General features: G+C 38.1%; 1 protein-coding gene across 1 annotated transcript in view; it reads right to left on the bottom strand.

Moving 5' to 3' along the window:
• The window catches only part of VWDE (von Willebrand factor D and EGF domains), a 55,455-nt gene extending 42,515 nt beyond the window's left edge, over nucleotides 1-12,940 (bottom strand). Inside the window, exons 1-2 of the mRNA XM_009895354.1 lie at nucleotides 12,753-12,940; nucleotides 11,495-11,610 (exon numbers count right to left, since the gene is read on the bottom strand). Coding sequence (XP_009893656.1) covers nucleotides 11,495-11,610; nucleotides 12,753-12,940 — 304 coding nt within the window. The remainder of the gene's footprint in view (nucleotides 1-11,494; nucleotides 11,611-12,752) is intronic.
• Nucleotides 12,941-19,742: the final 6,802 nt, after the last annotated feature.

Below are 19,742 nucleotides of genomic sequence, written 5' to 3'. Positions count from 1 at the left end.
GGGGGGGGCGCCCTGGGCGGCCCCGGTTCCCCCTGGGCGGCTCCGGTTCCCCCTGGGCATCCCCTGTGGGGTGCTGGTGGGAGGGATGTGCGGGGGTTGATTTTTAGCAAGAAAACAAACGAAACACTCAGTGGTTTCCGTCGGGGGATTTATGAAGATGATTTTTTGAATCCTAGGCAGACCCAAAAGCTGGTCGGTGTCATGAAAGAGCAATGTCCTACTGTCCTCTGACCCGTAACTCTATTTAGTTTCTAACGTGCAGTAAAATGCTGAAAAAGAGCCAGTTTCCAATTGTTTGCCATGAATGCTTTGGCGGTTTCCTTATATGACCCAGAGTGTTTTATACTGCAGCTTTAGTGATAATTGCAACCTGCTGTGTTTGATACCGCTAATGCAGAATGAGTTTCGCAAATATTTAACAGTTTCAAGCACCCAAGTTTCAAGGCTTACGGAGAGATGGTCATCTTTGGACATGTCTAGCAGAGGACAAAGAAGAAGACAGCTCTCAATGTTTAAAATCAGGCAATGCTGGTATTTTTCCTTGGGGGCTTGAGGTCGTGCAGGCGCTGAACTACTTTGCACGCACAAGGGTCCACAGCAGTCTGCAGAAATGGTTCACATTCTCATTAAGGGTATGCAGATCTAAATCAAACAAATAAATGTTGCTGACGCTAAACCACAGCTTACTGCCATCCACCGAACGCCCGCAAGGGCAAAATGTTCGGCGCCGAGTGCTCTCAGGAGGTACTGACCTGGGTGGCTCTCAGCAGAGCAGGTTTCCCTGCAGAAGGAGGTATCAGGGCCTGGGGTGAAGGCAGAGACACAGCGGGGTTGTGGGGGTAACCTCAGTCTGCTCCTGTGCGCACACCCTGAGCCTCCTCACTAGAAGAAGCAGTTCAGCTCCATGACAGCAACGCGTTTTTAAAAGGAATCGCTGACGCAGCCCGAGAGTCGGATTCAGAGTCTTGGGTTTCTGTCAGTTCTCTGCGGCAGATACGTTTCTCCTGGACTTTCGGGGAAATGTTAATGATGAGTTTTCTTAACTGTTTAGACAACTGTCTTGGTTATTTATTACCAGATATGATAAACTTTTATCCTGAAATAAGTTTGGGGTTTGTTTTTATTTTTCCCCAAACTGTGTGTTTATAAAGAAGACAAAACGAAGGGAAGAAGCATTTTACAAAACAAGTTACAAAATGAGGGCCTAAAAAAAGAAACCCGAGAAGCTTTGACAAAACTTAAACATGAAGCTCCTTCTCTGACCCCTGCTAATCATGATGGAGTGGTATTTACAGCAGGATTAACACCTTTCATCATAGGTCATGCAGGAGACCGAAAGAGGTGGCAGTAATGGCTGCTGGGGTGAAGATACCTTTCATCTTTTCTGCACTGGTTTTCCTCTACCATCTCCCTCTGCTACTATCAGCCTTGTAGCCTCTTACAGTGACAGCAGAGGAAGAGCATATTGTCCTTAAAAGAGCTGACAACTTGCCAAAAGTAGTACTTGGTGCTCACGGTGACAGAGTTGTGTCAGTGACAGAGAATCTATGAGAAATGAAAGTAATTCTAGGGCAGCCTCATGCTTGTAATAGGAGTATAGGTCTTTCCAGCAGGTCGCAATTTCAGAAGGTTTTAGGCAGTAATTTACATAGTTTTAATTAAGTAGATCATAGGCTATGTAAAATCAGTTTGCACTACTGAAAACGCCTTCTTCACTTGCGATGGAATATGAAGTCAAATTACAATTTTGTATGTGCGTATTGTTAAGTAGCAGGATCTTTGGGAGGAAAACCCAAGACTGTCAAATGGAGGAAGAATTAAGATACTATAAGTGATCATGTAGTCCAAGTCATTACTGTTGTAAACAGTCTAAAGTTTGATTAAAAACACAACACAGGGAGCAACGGTATCAATGCTAGGGGAGCATTTAGACATTGCAGCACAGAGCAGCATTTCCCAGAGTGGATTTTATGAATAACAGTGAAGAAAGAGAGCTACAAGCCTGGTTTTGAAAATTATTCCAAGGCTAGCTTCCAGGTTAGTAATATCAGTCTGTTCGGTAAAGCTTTTAAATACATATTTAATTTAAGGTGGATTCTTAAGTTTCATCTATGAATGAACTAAATTTATTATTATTTTTTTTTTGAATGAAGCCTGCGTAGAAGTGCTTTTGCTGACTCAGGACTGACTTATTAGGGAGGAAAGAGCACAGTGATAAATCGGAGAAAACAGACGTGTTGGATGACAAGGAGCAGGGACTTGGGCAATGCTGAAAACAGAGTCACTGCAGAAGTTTAAAAATCCAGATAAAAAAGAAGGTGGCTCTGCTGATGCTAAGTGCTTGGTGCTGCAACTAGATTGTACTGGTTTAATGGTTATCTGCATAAGTTCATGACTGTGAAGCGCTGGAGTGTGTGTATGCGTAACATGAATCCTAGAAAAATCGTGAAGCAGAAAAAAGGGAACTTTCTCATAAATACAGCCAACATAGCAACTTGTAACTTCATCTGTCATTTCTATTGCCAACATGCTAGGTGATCTCTATAACAGTGCACCTTAGATCATGAACTTAATATATTTAAAATAGACATCTTATGCAGTATTTAACAAGATGATATTAGCTCAAATTGCATTTGGGGGAACAGTCCAGACCAGGCAGCGGGTAAGTTGATAGCAGGCTGATTAAAGATAAAGGAGTAATAACCTTAAGTATTATAGGTAACTAAGTCTGGAAGAACAATCAGCAGTGTTTGCCAGAATGTGTACATTCACAAATATGTGTGCATCAGGTGTGAACTGGAAATAAGAAATCACCTTTGAATTTTAAAAGTATTTGGCTCCAGACAAAGCGGTGAATGTTTTTTGTAGTTGTATCCAAGCCCTAAACTCAAAGGTAAATAAGGGGATCACCTAGAACAAAGGCAGTGTTTGTGGTAGGCTACTTGGAATAACAAATAATTAGAGTGAATGGTGGTGCACAAGGGAGGGGAAGCAGAGAGGGAGAGCTGAGGGCAGCATCGGGGTGGGTGGATGCTGTCCTGAACAATGAATCTCCAGATCTGACACTTAAGGCTTCTTAGTGATATTTTGTAACTAAAGTAAACAATTAGAGAAGAATCTGATTAAGTTTAAGCTCAAATGGCCTGCTATATCTGATTTATTTTAAGCCTTTTCTTTCGAACTGTGTAGCTAAGAGTATGAATGGAGGTTGTTCTTAAACTGTACCCTGCGTTTTTGAACTGCACCCTGCGCTGTACCATTAAGCCTGTCTGTGTTGTAGGCAAGGTAAATGTGAATAAGCCCTTTAAACCTATGTTGCTGTATTTGTTATCTGTGCAGAGATAGAACATGGATGTTAATTCCAAATAAAGCTGTGAGCAGAACTGGGAAGCTGGGAGAGATTTCCCTGCAAAGCTTCAAAGGGTTACTGCAGTAATGCCAAGCCCTTAATATTTGGGAAGAGTTGCCTTCAGCAGATAACACCCCTCCTGTAAGGAGCAGACAGCTGAGAGCGAGCCCACAGCTCTGGGCAGATCCGAAAGCATCAGAGAGGGATAAGTTCTCTTGCACTTGCCCTCTAATGGTTTTAGTTCTTTCTGTTTGTAAAAATGATTTCTTTTCAATTATACCAGTTCACGTATGTGAATGGTAAGTGAACTTGTCCTTTGTGAAACAATAAATTGTTAACATTCTTTGTCTAATCTAATCAATTCTGTCCTTAAAGTCAAATTCCAGTCTTCCCTTCAAATTGTGGGTTGTGTGACTTTTAACTTAGCTAAGGTTCATTTGATTTAAAAACATGGTTTAACAGCTCTGAAACTGATGTCCCAAAACACCAATGATATATAGGAAGACACACTAAGACACATTGCCAGTTCCAGTTCAGAATATTTGATTCTATCCCCTGTCCCTATCTTTGACACCAAATAAACAGAAACAGAGAATCAGCAATGGTCATACGCATTTATTTATTTTGGTTATCCTGCGGCTAACATTACAGCATTACCTGAGGTTAAATTTGCTCATGTTTATACTGCTGGCGGCTTTTTCTGAAAACAGCATGGCTTTTGAGTGGCATTTGTTTTTCAAAACGCTTTTAAAATTTGTAGAGGGTATTTTTTAAACTGCTATGTAAATGTACTCAGCATTGACAGTCTGTTTAGCTTTCAGAAGTAATGACATCTTTAGTATGTTTTAGCTCCAATTCTCTTTCATATTTGACCTCTTGTATATACTATGTTTGACTTATGTAGTAAAGGACTTCAGTAGAAAAATCTAATGTAATTCGGCTTGGATAAGTGTATGAGGTTTAATATAAATTGTAGGAAATCTCTCTCAAGGGGTTATTAAGAGCCAAATAAAATCAGTGGTAGGCTTTCCATTAACTTCAATTGTCTTTGGATCAGCCCCTTACTCTTTCATGGTTTTCAAATATTTTAATATTCTTTTTTACATAATGGCTTGAAACTTAACTCAAAGGGCTATCAGCTGTATTTACTCAGAATGTGCCACAATATTTTGAAGTCTGGGAAGTCCCTTGGCTAGTGGAATATTAATGGAATAATCTTTATTTTACCCATACTGAACTGTGGCACTGACATGTAATTACATTGATAAGTTGCATGTGATAAAACTCAACTATTATTTCTAACGGTTAGAACTATTATTTCTAACGGTTAGAACTATTATTTCTAACTAACACTGTTTAGTTTTGTGTGTGTACAGCTTACTTAGTTGCAATTTTAAAAAAGAAATCATAGAATTCATTCTTTAGCCTATATGGAATAAATGCTATTTGAGTAAGGTCCAAAGCATTGATCTTGTAGGTAACCATGTACTTTGTACTCTTAGCCTTACTGACTTTAGCCTATTCATACTTGCACTACTGTTTCTGATATTTGTGAAATAAAAATTAACATTAGTGGGTCAAAGTCTTGACTAAATTATGTGCTCTTCTAAAATGCAGATGAGAAAAAATATTCTTAAAATATATATCCTGTTCAGGTGATGAACAAATAATATTTTTCTCAAATTCTCAGCTTACCTTTGTTCGTATCAAATGCTTTGGTCCTGTAAAGACTAAAACGTATTTTAGTGAAACCCCTCAAGCAGGGGGATTTAAAACCAAACCTCCCACATCCTAGCGCTAAGAGCTATGTTCTTTCTTTCTGGGTCTATCATTTCTCCTCCTAGCTTTTACCTTATATTTGAGACCAGCTCACTGGGTTGTGAGTCAGTAAGATCACTGAACAGCCAGCTCTGGCTGTGCCCAAATACAGACATGGCACCCCTGATAAGAGGTACATCCTAGCCACACTCAGTGGTTATCTGATAACACTATATATATACACAAATAAATAAACTGTGGCTAGCTCGGCAAGGAAGAGACACATTCACCAAAGCAGAAAAAGCACGTACTTTGGCTTTACTTTATGAAAAGGTCTGGTCCCTGACTCAAGGAGAGAGTTCACGGTGCAGGATCATACAAGGAAGGAAGCACATGAGTAAGGTTTCCTCAGCTTTGACTATGAGCCAAGTTAATCTGTGTCTTTGCCTGCATTGTAGGGAACGGCAATATTCAATAGAGAGTGCGGTGGTAAGAACAGATGCAGTCTAAAGGAGCAGAAGCACAAATCATCAACTAGCTTTAGCTGAGTGGAGTTGCACTGATTTTTGCGGAGGATTTCACCCAGAATTTCCATTTTAATGCGTGTCTTTATACAGTAAGAGGAGACTGAGAAATAAGTCCCCACAGAGAGAAGCAGAGGGGATTTTATTTTCCCCTCCCAATTTTCCATCAGGCTTTAAACAAGTATGTAGAGGAATACAGATTCCCCCTGCCTCACACTAATGGAAAATATGTTTCCTGTCTGTTCCCTAGATAAAATGATTTATATTTCATGGATAGGAGTAAGATATCTCACTGCAGATAGCACTTTCTTGGCACAGCAAATTATAAAAACTTTTTTTATCATCTGTAGTTTGAAGAAACTGGAAGGACAGTGTCTACCTGGTGCCCTGTTAACTTCCCTCTCTGATGGTTTGGCCATCTGAATTATTAGGTTAACCGCTTTGGTTTTTAAAATGCTGAAAAGAACAGAGCATGACTTGAACTGACAGAAATCTGTTGACACAGGAACAAAGCACAGAACATGTTTTGAAGTAGTAATAAACAAAATGTTCTAAAACTATTTTACAAAATTGTGGAAGGTAGTGTTGCTAGTTGGATTGCTAAAAAAATCAAACAATGTGAAAATTGACTACAATATTATTTCAGTATTCCACCAGGTTTAAAAGCCTGGTGCTAAATTAATTACATGGAACTATTTTGAGGGCTAATTATTTCAAGAAATGTTAAACATGATGCAATGTCTGGCTCAGGAAGCCCTAAGCATCAGACTGGAGAAAATTCAGAACAGAACAAAGAATTATTTAACTTGTGTATTCAGTTTTCTCTAAGAAATATGGTATTGGTCACTCTCAGGCACTGCTACTGAGTGATATTGTTTGACTTTTCTTATGTTCTTAATCTTCAGCAAGGGGCATAAGTACAGAAAAAGAGATGCATAAAATTACAAGGCAGGCAGCTACCTAACCATTGCCAGATTTACACGGGAAACCTTAGATGGCTTGTGAACCTATACCTTTTCTCTCTTTTATTACCCCTATCTTGTAAAAAAATCATGGCTTAGTTGACAGATAAATAATTGAATTGACTTCTGGCAGACATTGAATTTAAGATTAAATGTGTATATAGGCCCTTGCTATTGGGGCCTAACTACCTTTGGACTTGTAAAAATATATCTTAAAATGGAAAGGGGATATAAGTGCAAGGCTGGAGAAGCTGTGATCTAAATGGGTTGGGAGGAAAAGTCTGCTCTAGTAACACCAGGAAGTATTACAGGGGGAAAATTGAGAGAAGTTGCAAGCCAACCTCAGCTAAGTGTGGGTCAGCCCAAAAATTTCAAATTAATATTTCTGAATCTGATCAGTTATGGGCATCTGAAGGGAGGAAAAGAAAAACAAAGCCATGGTACTAACAAAATCCCCAATCAAACCAATGCAGGTTGGGATCAACATTTGTAGTTCTTCTGGCTTGTTTCAGTGCTCCTGAGAGAAGTGACAGTCTTTGCACAGGCTTTGCCTGAGACTGAATTTGATGCTAGCATCCAGATCTTTCCAAAGTATATTTACACTTCTGTATCTAAGCAAAGGAGGACCATTCAGCTGCCAGGCACTGAAATAACAACAAAGCCTCCAGCATCAGCTCTGTCTATCATTTTACAAGTTTGTCATATTTGTATTTTATTTACTTATCCACATTTTCTGACTAAACAAGATAAGTTTACCAGTGCAAAGTTTTTCCTTATTTTAAAAATATTTACAGGATGTAGATTCCATAAACATCCCACACAGAAAATTTATTTACTAGAATCTCTGTAGAAACTGATGATAAAGAGGCAAGGTGGTACCAATGTCTCCAAGATCTGGCTTGGGGTGTTTTGCTCATAGTTTCAATATTAAACAAATCACAATATTTGAGGTTAGGAAAGATTTTTTGAGTCACACTGTTAGTGATATACCCTAGGGTATAGACATGACTCACACAATAGAGAAATAGAGAGCAATGGTCTCAACCAATTCCCTGCTGCAAGGAATCATTAACTGATCTTGTTTGGTCTGGTTTGGTTTAATTTGGTTTCTCATTCTCTCCTTGTCCTTCCTGTGGAACATTATAATTTTGGCTATCGCTACAGATCATCAGTTTGTTAGGAGAGATTAGAAAGAGTCCCTTGAGTGTTCAATGGATCCGTCTGGACTAAAACTCTTTTACATGGTTGCCCGATCTTCGTCTTAGCAGGTTGTTCAGAGCAGTGGCTTTATTTTTTGCAAACCTATTTCATCAAATGAAGTCAGTAGATCTGAATTGTCAATGTGAATTTAACATACATTTCAAAAGAGCCTCAAGTTTTGAAGCTAACAGGAGGAAGAAACAAAAATGTTGAGATTGGAAAGCTCTAGGAGAGGTTCTGAAAGGGAGAGCTAGAAAAACTCTAGAAAAATCATCCCAGGATTGAAGAGCAAAAGCCCCATGTAAGTAATTTAAACAGAGATCTGAAACTGCAGTTAGGAATCTGTTTCAAAGAAAATCTTATTCTGGCAAAAAAAAGGAGACGATTGTGTGGTTTCCCCATATGATATAATTATTGTTAAGTTTTATTAAAAAAAATAAATTAAAAGGTAGCTTTTCTTGATGAGGTGCCAACATTTGTATGAATTTAGTGCCAGAATGCAATCTGATTTACAGATAATGGAACAAATCTTAAAGTTGTGCAAAATAGCACAGCTGTATTGATAACTATACAGATATGTAAGCTTCAGTTACCTACCAATGACAATTGAAAATGGAAAGGAGAAAATAATCTAATTCAATTAGATTAGTTTAAAAGATTAATTCTCATTTTATTGGTAGTATAAACAACTGTGGTAAATGCTATGTATTTTTTTTTAATTGAATGTCTTTCTGGCATAATGTTGATTTAAGCACTCTCTTCAGTTTAACTGTAATTTGAAGTTTCTGTTCCATTACTTTTCTTCCTCTATGGTTAGGAATTTTGATATAAACTGTACGAGATAATAAGATGGCTTACGGAGACAGGGTAAAGGATAAAGGATAAAGACAGAGTAAGGATAAAGACAATGTAACTGCTGTATTCTGACATTCAATACTGTTAACAATCTTAGTTTTGTCATTCTATAAATAGATCGTAAGTATATCTGAGAATGAAAGCCAGATGGTCAGTGGGGAAAAAACAAATCCTTTTGGCATATTTCTTTATGATGCAAATTTTCTTCCAATGACTATGTAGGTCAAGAATTAATAAAACGATAACTTCAGCAATGAAATTCAGAAAGAGATAGTACTACTACTTAAAAAAACCCCAAACCTAACAAACCAGCTACTTCGTTTTTCTGGCTAGAACAAGGCTGTAGTGTTTCAGCTTCCCCCAGGTTCATAGAATCATAGAATGGGTTAGGTTGGAAGGGACCTTGAAGATCATCTAGTTCCCCTGCCATAGGCAGGGGCACCTCCCACTAAACTAGTTGCCTCTCCTACATCTGTAGACATTTGTCTCTACATTGATCCTTCCCCAAAACCCAGGATTATAACATAATTTTTTAATTTTTCCATTTAAGAATGCACCCCTTCTGTATGATGGTTGTCTGGCTTTAGAGCTGCTGTTTACATCTATGATCTTGACAAAGGGAATCATGGTTAACTTGTTACATTTGGTAGAATATTGTTTGTATTTGAGAAAAAAAGTAAGCAGGTCCGTTAAAAGTGAACTCCTTCACATTCCTTAAGCAAAGATTTGTTATCCCAATCTGTTGGGGCAATTTATCTCCTTTGCAGTAAAGAAGACATTATCTTTAATCTGACTTCATAGGAGTTATTTTTATAGTACACCAAATATTTTATAAGGATATATAAAAATATGATTTCTATCTAGAAATAATCAAGTATTAGTGACATAAAATTAATAATTAAATAAATGTGTGGATATATAACTGATAAAGAGAAAGATATTGAATGCCATTGCTAGAATTGGAATACTTTATTTTACAGTATGGATGTCCTTGACACAATTACTAAAGTCCTGCCCTCATCTACTTAGTACCATGCAACACTCCTTCAAACTTGAAAATGTTCAGAAGACGTGTCAGCAGCTCATGCTCTTTCTGACAAAGAAATCTGGTTTTGACAAATACCTGAAGGTTTTGATAGGTGAACAGAACAAAGCCATGAACCTCTGTGTCTCTTCTGTCAGCAGCAGAAAAGCTGGTGTTGGTAAAACACAGTCCTTTTCCTGCTGTATCTCAATTTTCAATTAAGTGAAATTCATCAGCTGGAAAAGCTTTGATCTGCTGTGCTTTAACACAGGAATACTGTGTTACTGTCAGTAGTAGAGCATCCTACTAGTCTCGGTATTCTAAGTGTTCTTCTTTATGAGCCTGAGCTATGAAGATATGAAATTAAATAAACGTATCTTATTATTAATAATCTTCTGTTAGGCCTATTGGTCTGTAATACTGTTCAGTTTTCAACTCCTTTGCCGTATGGTTCAGGACCACCCATGGGCTTGGAGAATGCTTTCAGCAGGTCATTGCTGAAACCGTGAGAGGAAATCAACAGTAAAGATACCAGAAAACCAGTAAAAAGCGGAGCCAAATTATACTGTTCTACTACAGCAATGTCTGAATGCAATTTGGGGGAGAAAGGTTGAAAAGAACGGAAAATGTTGGGTGTTGTAACAGGCCCAGTTACACTGGTGGGGCCCCACAGAACCATATGGCTTTGTGCTGGTAAAAGTTGGTCATCGGATTTATAAGATTTTCATACAGTTCCTGTAGTTAGGGAGAGAAGGCCTTGCATTTAACTGGGTTTTCTTTCAGTCCTACCTGTGTGTTTTTAGTTTTCCATTGCATACAGTATTTTTGCAGGATCTACTGTCATGAATTCAAAATACAGTCCACAAATATAAAATCAAAACAAGAGCTAATGAATAACACTGGATAGTAAAATTTCCGACATCTTCAACAGTCCTCAAACACCTGTTAAAAATTTGTTTTGTAACTTGCCCTGAAATGTGATGGAAATTAATGCTTATGAGTCCCTTGTGAAAATGTAAAATATCACCGTTTAAAGCTTCACGTACAGATTGACAGAAAACATTTGTCTCAAATACATCTACTGCGTCCCACCAGGACTATTCCAAGCTGATGCCCTCTGCATTCAGATGAAAAGTATAATTATCCTGGTCAATGCTGTTCTTTAACTGTCGAAAAGCAAATGTGATCTGTTTACTTACTAACCTAAAGTGATTATTGCTCAAAAGTGAAGATATTTAGAAGTAAAAGTGATCGATACAATGAAACATTTCCTTTCTTTTATTCTGCTGTATTTAGACTGGTCTGAGCTTACATATATTACAAAGGAACAGACTGTTTAAAATCTGTTCATTTTTCTCTACATGGTGATATAGACTTGTTCATAGGAAAAGAGACTGTTAATCAAGAAGAAAGATAACATAGGGGAGGCAAAAAGATGTTTATTTGCCTTTGTATACTGACAGTCTTAGAACTAAAAACATCTTTTAAGCAAGAGATGTCCTCTGTAACATTTTTTTTCTCACTCAGTCCTTGATAAACTCCTTGGCTTCTCTTTTTAGAGTACCCATGCATGTGTAGAAGTCAGCTCATCTATATTTTGAGGATGAAGGGTCATTTTAAACTCCACAACCCACCAACAGCAGGTTTACTGAAGTTAAAACACTCAGTCTCTAAGCCCTCTGCAGAGGCAATATAATCAGTTAGACCTTATTTCACATCTTTCCTCTTTGATGATACAGATTTAATCTAGAGCTATTGCATTTGCTGATTTGTTAAAACTAGGAATTCCCCTTCTATCTGTGACTCTTTGTGATGCGCTTACCTCTCTCTGTTTCCGGACTTGCTGCTATGCTAAGAACAGACGTCCTGCTGTTCGACTGGAGCCTTAGCATTGTGTATTTGAAGATAATCCCTAGACCACCAGCATCTTTTCGGCATCTGTGAACATAAAGGTTATGACAGTTGCCCCTTCTGAGTGTAATCTTTGGTTTTACAAGAATTCTGCTACAAGATTTTCAAGCTGTGATTATCTCTTCCTGCTTTGTGTGGTATTGCTAAGAGGAAAAAAAAAATAGTGGAAGTTTTAAAAGCAATACGTTCTGTAGTGTTTTAAGACCTCCAATTTGCAACTAAATTATGTACTTAGCTTTACACACTTGACTTCTTTGGACTATTTAGCAGCTTACACTGCAGTACATGTTTAAGTGCTTGCAGGATCAAGATCCACATCCTCTCTGTACCATTAAATGTTTTGCAATTGAACAGTGGTTAGATTCCCCAAGGGGTCGTCTTTTATGTATAAATGGAGAACATCCATGGCTTGCATCTGGGATTTCTCATCTTGAGTGATCTAATCTCCTTAGTGTGTACGTGTGTACTCATGCACTTAAATATGTAGACATAGTAATGACCAGAATAAGCTTGTTGGGGGAAAAAAGCAAGCAGGAGAAGGAATTGCCAAATATTCTTGTTGGGGTTTAACCCTAGCCAGCAACTGGGACCAGGCAGCCTCTCACTCACTTTCCCTTACCCCTCGAGAAGGGAAGGGAGAAAAGGAGGGGAAAGGGGAAAAAAAAACCTCATAGGTTGAGATAAAGACAGTTTAAAAGAACAATAATGGAAACGGAAAATAACAATAATAATAATAATGGTAAAAGAATACACAAGACACAAGTTACTTTCACCACCCACTGAATTGGTTGCCGAGCCCGACCTGAGCAGAGATCACAGATTGTCCCCCTCCCTGGCCAACCTCCATTTATATACCAAGCACTATTGTTCTGTCTATGCTCCTTCTCAGTTTCTATGGGAAACCAGAAAAAGTCCTTGACTAGTATAAACATCACTTAGCAACAACTAAAACAATTTGCATTATTGACATTCCCTTCTTACCAAATCTGAAAACACAGCAACCACTAGCTTCCAGGATAGTAATAATTGTCTAGGCATACTTCCATGAATGAAGACAAAGTACTGGAATATACCTGCAAAGTGCTTGTTTTTAAATAATCTGGTCATAAATCAATAAACAGGTTTTGCAGATTTTTGCTAATATAGGCGCAAAGAATATACTGGTTTACTTTCTCGTGAAGTTTTTGTAACTGTAACCCATGGGCTCTAGAGGAGTCAACTGATTAATAGAAATCATCAAGACTAGAGAAACATTTCTCAGCTGCTTGGGAATGGCGTGTTTTGTCAGCAGTTCAGCATGAAGACGAGCTTTCTCACCTTGGCTCTGCATTAACCTTCTGGTCTGTAGTATGACCATTTGGCACCGTGGATGTGATCGAAGATGTCCCACACTATAACTCTGCAGGACTGAGAGGGTTGCATGCGTGTGTGCATGTGAGTGCATCTTTGTGGTTGTTTCAGTGGTAGTTCTAGAGGTAGTTTTCAGTAAAGAGTTCCAGAAAGGCTTACTGAATAAACATTAAAGCGCTTAAGAAAAACCCTAGATGGGATAGCTCTAAGCCACTGAGACCCATTTGCACTAGAAAAGAAACACGTGTTTGCTTTTTTAAAAGCTCTGCTATCATCTGTTTTTCAAGCACACACTCCAGAAAACCAAACCAAAATGATAGAAACCAAAATAACTGGATGCACGCCATTGCTCATAGCAGTATGATCATGAAATAAAAGCTACATATTTATTATTAGTAGGATAGGGTTTTCCTCCTATTAAAATGTTGGCCTCCTGTGTATATTCCTCTGTAAAAAAGTAGAAGATAAGGCAATGTTTCAGACAGATATGTTATTTGCCTCTAGAAGTAGTTGCAAACAAAATATTTCAAGGACAAATTCTGTCATGTTTTCTAAAGTAGAGAGAGCACTTTAGGCCCAAGTTCTACAAAAATGTAAGAACAAACATTTTGAATAGAAACATTCCAATTCATGTAAATCATGTGTACAGAGCAACAGCAGCATCCTGCCATGAAATAATTCTTCCTCCCTTCTAAATACCATCAGGCTCTTTAATGAGCTGCCACAGACCTGGAGCAGTATCAAGATGCTTCCCCTCCATACCTTGGTATTTAGATTATTTCAGTATAAGCAACTATGGAGTAAAGTATTGGCATTTAAAGATGGGATACTTGGAAGAATCTTGAAGACTATAAATCCCATTAAATAAAAATCCCACATGAAATATGAGATATGAGATCAGACATTTTTTTTTTAATTTTATGACTCAGTTTAAAGACAGTTTTTTTAAAGTCACTGAGACAAAACCTCTTTTGTTATATGTATAGGAATAGCTCTGATTTCATGTGACTTTCTAAACTAGATCTAGGTGAAAGCAATGACTGGGCGTGGAGGTCACCCTGTATAGTGATTTCATTTTCCTAGAAAGCAAAAACATAATATGCTGAATTGCTATAACTGGAATTGACTTTAATAAAAGTCTGAATACTTGGTAGATGTGAAAACCATTCCTTACATATTATAGCATTCTTTTACTTAGATGTCAGTATTTAGCTAGTTGAGGACCTTATACTTAAAAAAAAAAATCAAAGTTCTATGACAACTTTTCATGTGTCTCAAAAGTTCTTTCTACATAAGACTAAGTATAATGCAGAAAGCATGAAGAATGTTGTAAGGATTTGGAGCACAAGTGGCTTCTTGTGAAGGATGCAATTTAAAAAAATAGCTTTAATTATGATCTTTAGACAGTAATGATGGCTTTGAAACTGGCTTGTTTTCTTGACCAAGTCAAATGCAGAATGTTGCTCCAGGGCACATGTTTTCCTGATCATCTTTTCTTCTGGCCATGAGCACGGAGCGGACTGAGGGGCAGTTTGATTCCAGCGCTGATGAAAAATTGTGTGTTGATGAAGGATTCTAATACCGGGCTCAGCAAAGGGGTGAACCTGCTTACTGAATGAAGCAATGTGATACTTCGCAGCTTATCTTGGCATTCAGCTCTTATTACTCAAAAGGAAGTGCATATCCTTGTCACTGTTTGTGTGTCACTTCTGACAATATCAGCAGCAACAAAATTTACTGAGGAAAAAATTTTGTTCATTCTCTGGTGCTCCTGAAAAAGGTTTTACATATTGTAGTGATCTTTGGCTCTACCTTTTGTGGAGTCCCTTATAAAAGAAAATTTTTCTCCTGTTGTGCTGTTTATGGAAATGATAAGCTTAATTTGAATATTGCAGCAAATATAACCTTAGAAACGTCAACGGGCAAGTAAAGTCTATATGAGTCTATATGAGTCTAAGAATATCTTTTACTTAGATATATGAGTAAAGGCACACAAACACATACATGTAAGAAAAGGCAAAGTTGTACAAAATGCATCTTCAGATTTCTTACATGTGCAAAAAATGACTTTGGAATGAAACTGGAAACAGCTGAAGGCCTCACTGTCCCCTTGGGATAAAATGCACAGCTATCTAATGTAGGTATCTTTCAGGAAGGATTGATCCCATGTATCATCTTTAATTTGTTAATATGCCACACTGAACAGTTTCATTACAGAGGTTTTGGGTTGCATTTAAGTTGGACTTCCATGGAAAATCTAAAACATTGGCTGAAAACTGACAATTAAGTATGAAAATTTTTAAATGCTTTGGTGTTATAGAAAATATATGCAATTCTCCAGTTGTTGGATGAAAGACAGAAAAAAAGATTTTTAAGGGATCTTCTAGATGAAGAAAAGTATATACTAACCTTACACGCTTATACACTTTTATGTCTGTTTTGGCATACTGTTATCTCTGAAGGAATGATTTTATATTGAACAGCAAAGTTTTAAGAGGATTCAGGATTTGTAAACAGTTACTTCTTTTTGAAATTGATTATTCTTGTGGTGTCTTGGTTGAGCCATACTGTGAATGTACCACTGACTTCTCCATTACTTAAAATATACTTCTGCCTATGTTAAAATTAACGGTAATTGTGATATTACCTTTGATGACAGCAAGAATAGATTTTTGCCTTTTGAAAAGTATTAGTACTAAACCACACTGTTATGAATTTTTCACAAACATTATCACAAGAATTTGTCTCCCCAGCAAACCCTGAGGTCATGGTCCCCTGGTTATTGCCTTTAAGTCATGGCCACGGTCTCCCCATCGTTATTGTCTCTAAGTATTGTACCTGTGAGATAGCACCTCTAGCAGATCTAAGAACAAAGCTCAAATCTTGTGATGAGTATTAGTGCATCTGAAGTGCCTTGGGGCTAAAAGCAACTGTCCAGTTTTCTGTTGTCTCTAGTCAGACATAAGTTCTCTCTCTGATTTTGAGTTGTGTGGTAATACCTTTATTGAAACCTGTTTTGTACCTTTGTTTGCAGATACCTGTATACTTCTCTGTCTATTAAAACTTCTGCTTATATCCCTGATTTCAACTTTGGATATACATATTTAAATTCCACTTGATCATCTTAAACATGCATTCGTTGCCATATTCATTAGTCATGAATGCATATTCTCATGTGCATTTCTGTTTGAAAAGAAGAAAATTGTGGCTGTATGTGATTCATGAGGAGATGCATAATATGTAGTGACTCCTTTCTTGGAACTGTTAGTGCTTTTCATATCCAGAAATGTATGGAAGGGAAAAAATCAGACCACAGGACATCAGTGTGTGCTCCTTCATACCTGGTGTGGGTGGGATGGCAGTGGAATCAGGGTTCTATTGGCCAAAAAGCCAGATGAAATATTCTGAGGGAATGACATAAAATTCCAGTGAAGTACAGATAACTATGCTGTATTTGTTCTAAGGCTCCCCAAAATATCAACACGGACAGGTCTGCAATTACGCTGTAATTAGGTCCCCAACTGTGCCTATTTTCAGCTCCTTCCTTTTCCTACCAGGAGGTCTGTGAATGCACGGCACAGGAAAAATCTAGTCCAAATTAGAGCAGGCTGGCAAAACTTCCGACAAGACAGTTTGTCCTGATGCAAAGTACCTTCATTCCTGTGAAATTTCAGTGAAGCAATAGTCTGGTTCTTTGCCTGGCAGGCTGCTTAGGGGACCAGGTTTCCTAAGTCTGTGGCGCCTGACAGCTTCATCATGGCTTCTTCTGAGGCTGAGAATCTTGAAGAAGGGAAGCTAGAAGTACGGAAGACTTTTAGATAAGTGTGGTGGGTTGACCCTAGCTGGCAGCTAAGCACCCACCCAGCTGCTCACTCAATTGTCCCCCAGTGGGATGGGGGAGAGAATCAGAAGAGCAAAAGTGAGAAAACTTGTGGGTTGAGATAAAAACAGTTTAATAAGCAAAGGGAAAAAAAGAGGAAAAAAACAAGTGATGCAAAAGCACTCACTCACCACCAGCTGACCAATGCGCAGCCAATCTCTGAGCGAAGGCTACTTTGGAAAAACTCTTTACTGCTGAACATGACATTATATGGATCCTCTGGCCAGTTAGGGTCAGCAGTCCCAGTTGTGTCTCCTCCCAACCTCTTGCCCACCCCCAGCCTACTGGCCTTTGGTGGGGTATTTAGAGAGAGCGCCTTGACACTATGCAAGCACTGTTCAGCAACAGCCAAAACACTGATGTGTTAACAACGCTGTTTCGGTCACAAATCTAAAACACAGCACCATATGGGCTGCTATGAAGAAAATGGACTCCATCCCAACGAGCGCCCGTATGATAAGATTTTAATCGGTATTTGGCCCTGCATTCCACAAAAGAATAAAAAAAAAGCTGTGTCAGTTGTAACTTTTCTAGGGGAGACAGAGTACTTTTGCTCTGTACTAACATCCTAACTGCCTAGGAAAATACTAGGATATTACATCAAAACATGTTTGCCAATTTGCACAGTTTTCACTAGGAAATGGTGATTGCTCGCAAACAGTAAAGGCTTCATATTTGCAAATAGCCTGTTTGTCAGTCATACCTTCTCCTTCTCATGCATGTTTCCCAAAGAAAGGTAATTTTAGATTTAGAAGGAGATTTCATATTTAGATGTTGTGTTCTATTCACTATTTTTCCACTGCCTGAGTTTCCAAAACCCTTTTTTGCATATTTGATGTGTACCTGCATAACTTGGTAGTGTAGAAAGGGAAGGAACGCAGCATGAGTAATTTCTGCAGAAGTCAGCATGAGGCTTGTGTATCATTAAAGTTACAGATGGATGGTTTAATATGACTTAAATGATGTACTAGCTTTGTACTGACTCTCACGCTATGTGGACTGTGGGCCAGGGTCTTAAAATTTTGAATCTCTAGCTCAATATAAATACCTAGCTGTTCACTGGAAGTTAAACAGCTTTTGGAGATGTTAGCATCTTATTTATTTTTGTATGTCTTAAACATCTGGTACTATGTGGCTTTCAGAATTGGGATGTTAAGATTATTGTAGTCTTAAAGTAGAATCAATCCCACTTGAAATCTGCTGAAGGCAGATCTATCTAACTTGTAGTTAATTGACCTGTATGTTCAGTCCTTAAAGTTTCTTTGTATGTTCAGTCCTTAAAGGTTCTTTTAGTTTCCTGAATTAGAGGTTATTGCACTCTTTTTAGGTATGTACTAATGATGTCTTCTATTAGGAACAAATTAATGGATTTTTTTTCAAGACTGTTTTGTTACAGAAATGAAGTTCACAAATTTGTCATAATACAGCCTGCAGGTGAAAAACTCTGTATCAGCCACAGATGCGTTGCCAATTGCCCAGGTGAGCAGCCAACAACATGGGAAGAGCTGGTGGGTGGTGAAGTTAGTTTTCTCCCTCAGACACCAGCTTGGCTTTTCATTCTCTTTATAATTATATATGAGAACACATTATACAAGCAATCAGGCTCAGGGGAACTCCTCTTATTTATTATCAGAATAAAGTACATTGACATTAAATAACTATCATGAAGAAGTAAGTCATTGTCTCCCACGGGGAAGCTGTTCCTTTATCTTGTCTTGGAGATTGATAATTTCAGAGCCCACAGACAGGTCTCATCTTCTTTTCCATGTTTTTTCATTTACATATGCTAATGGCTATTCTGTCTGTAGATGGTACCAGTTTCCTAAAGCCATTGTTACAGAAAATTAAATTTCTCAGAATTGATTGATGACACAGTTAAAAATTTAACTTAATTAAAAAGTATAATTAGTAACGTATGAGCTAACCTTGACAGAAAAAATGCAGCATGAGGAGTAGACTTACAGAAGTACTATCACAAAAATAAGCTAATATAATACACAGCATGACATTTATTATAATCCCTCAGATCCCATACTGGACAAACAGAACAGCTATTTTATCACTATAAGCACTATCAGAGTTGTTTTCCTCAAAGAATATAAAATTACTTCCCTGATTCTCATAAGTGGAAACATAACTGTCAAGCTTTATATGAGTATTTTAAGCCTTCTAGTGTACTAGTCATAGATGCTAATACAGTTCATGCTGTTGAATGAGGAGGAAAGAAACATACCACGCAGAAATACCTCCTTCACTACTGTGCAATGTAATTGTTGAAAGTGCCATGCATTAGGGTTTCACCTTCTCATGTACGCACCAAAGAGGGGGGAAAGAGGAAAGTAGCATCTCACTTTTGCAAGGAATTGCCTGGGTGTATAGTTGAATCTTCTACTGAAACTTGTATTGCACATACTTGAATTTCCAGAGTGCCAAGGAGGTGTTGGCATGGAGAAGAAAAAGTGTTTTCATGGCCCCACAACTCTTCAATCTGTGATGATTTGCTGCCTACAGTTCTTATATTCAAAGCTCTCAAGTTGCCCAGCCCTACAGTTGAGCAGAACAAGGATTCAGTAAAAGATTCAGCAAAATTCCCCTGTTGACTTTGCCCTGAGTGCCAACTCAGTGGCAAACCACAATCTTATATTATTTATGTACGAAAGCTGAGATTGCATTTAGAAACAATCTACCAAATCACCTGACACGGGGAAGAAGAGACGGTTCTTGGGAACAACTAGATAGTACTGCGTATGATGTCTGCAATGTGGCTAGAGGGGGCAAGTTTTCACTTATGCCTAGGGCTCCTACCAATCTAACATAACATCTACATGTAAGTGGCATAAACACATTTGAATTAATCAGCCCTGAAATGGAGTCTCCCAGACAAGGTTCTTAACAGGTCAGTCTTCATGTTCCAAAGGAGGATGTCTGT

The sequence above is a fragment of the Charadrius vociferus genome, unplaced genomic scaffold, assembly GCF_000708025.1.
Source record: "Charadrius vociferus isolate BGI_N301 unplaced genomic scaffold, ASM70802v2 scaffold31, whole genome shotgun sequence".
NCBI classification, from domain to species: Eukaryota; Metazoa; Chordata; class Aves; order Charadriiformes; family Charadriidae; genus Charadrius; species Charadrius vociferus.
Note: the sequence above shows the minus strand (reverse complement) of the source record. Positions and strands in the feature narration are given on the sequence as shown.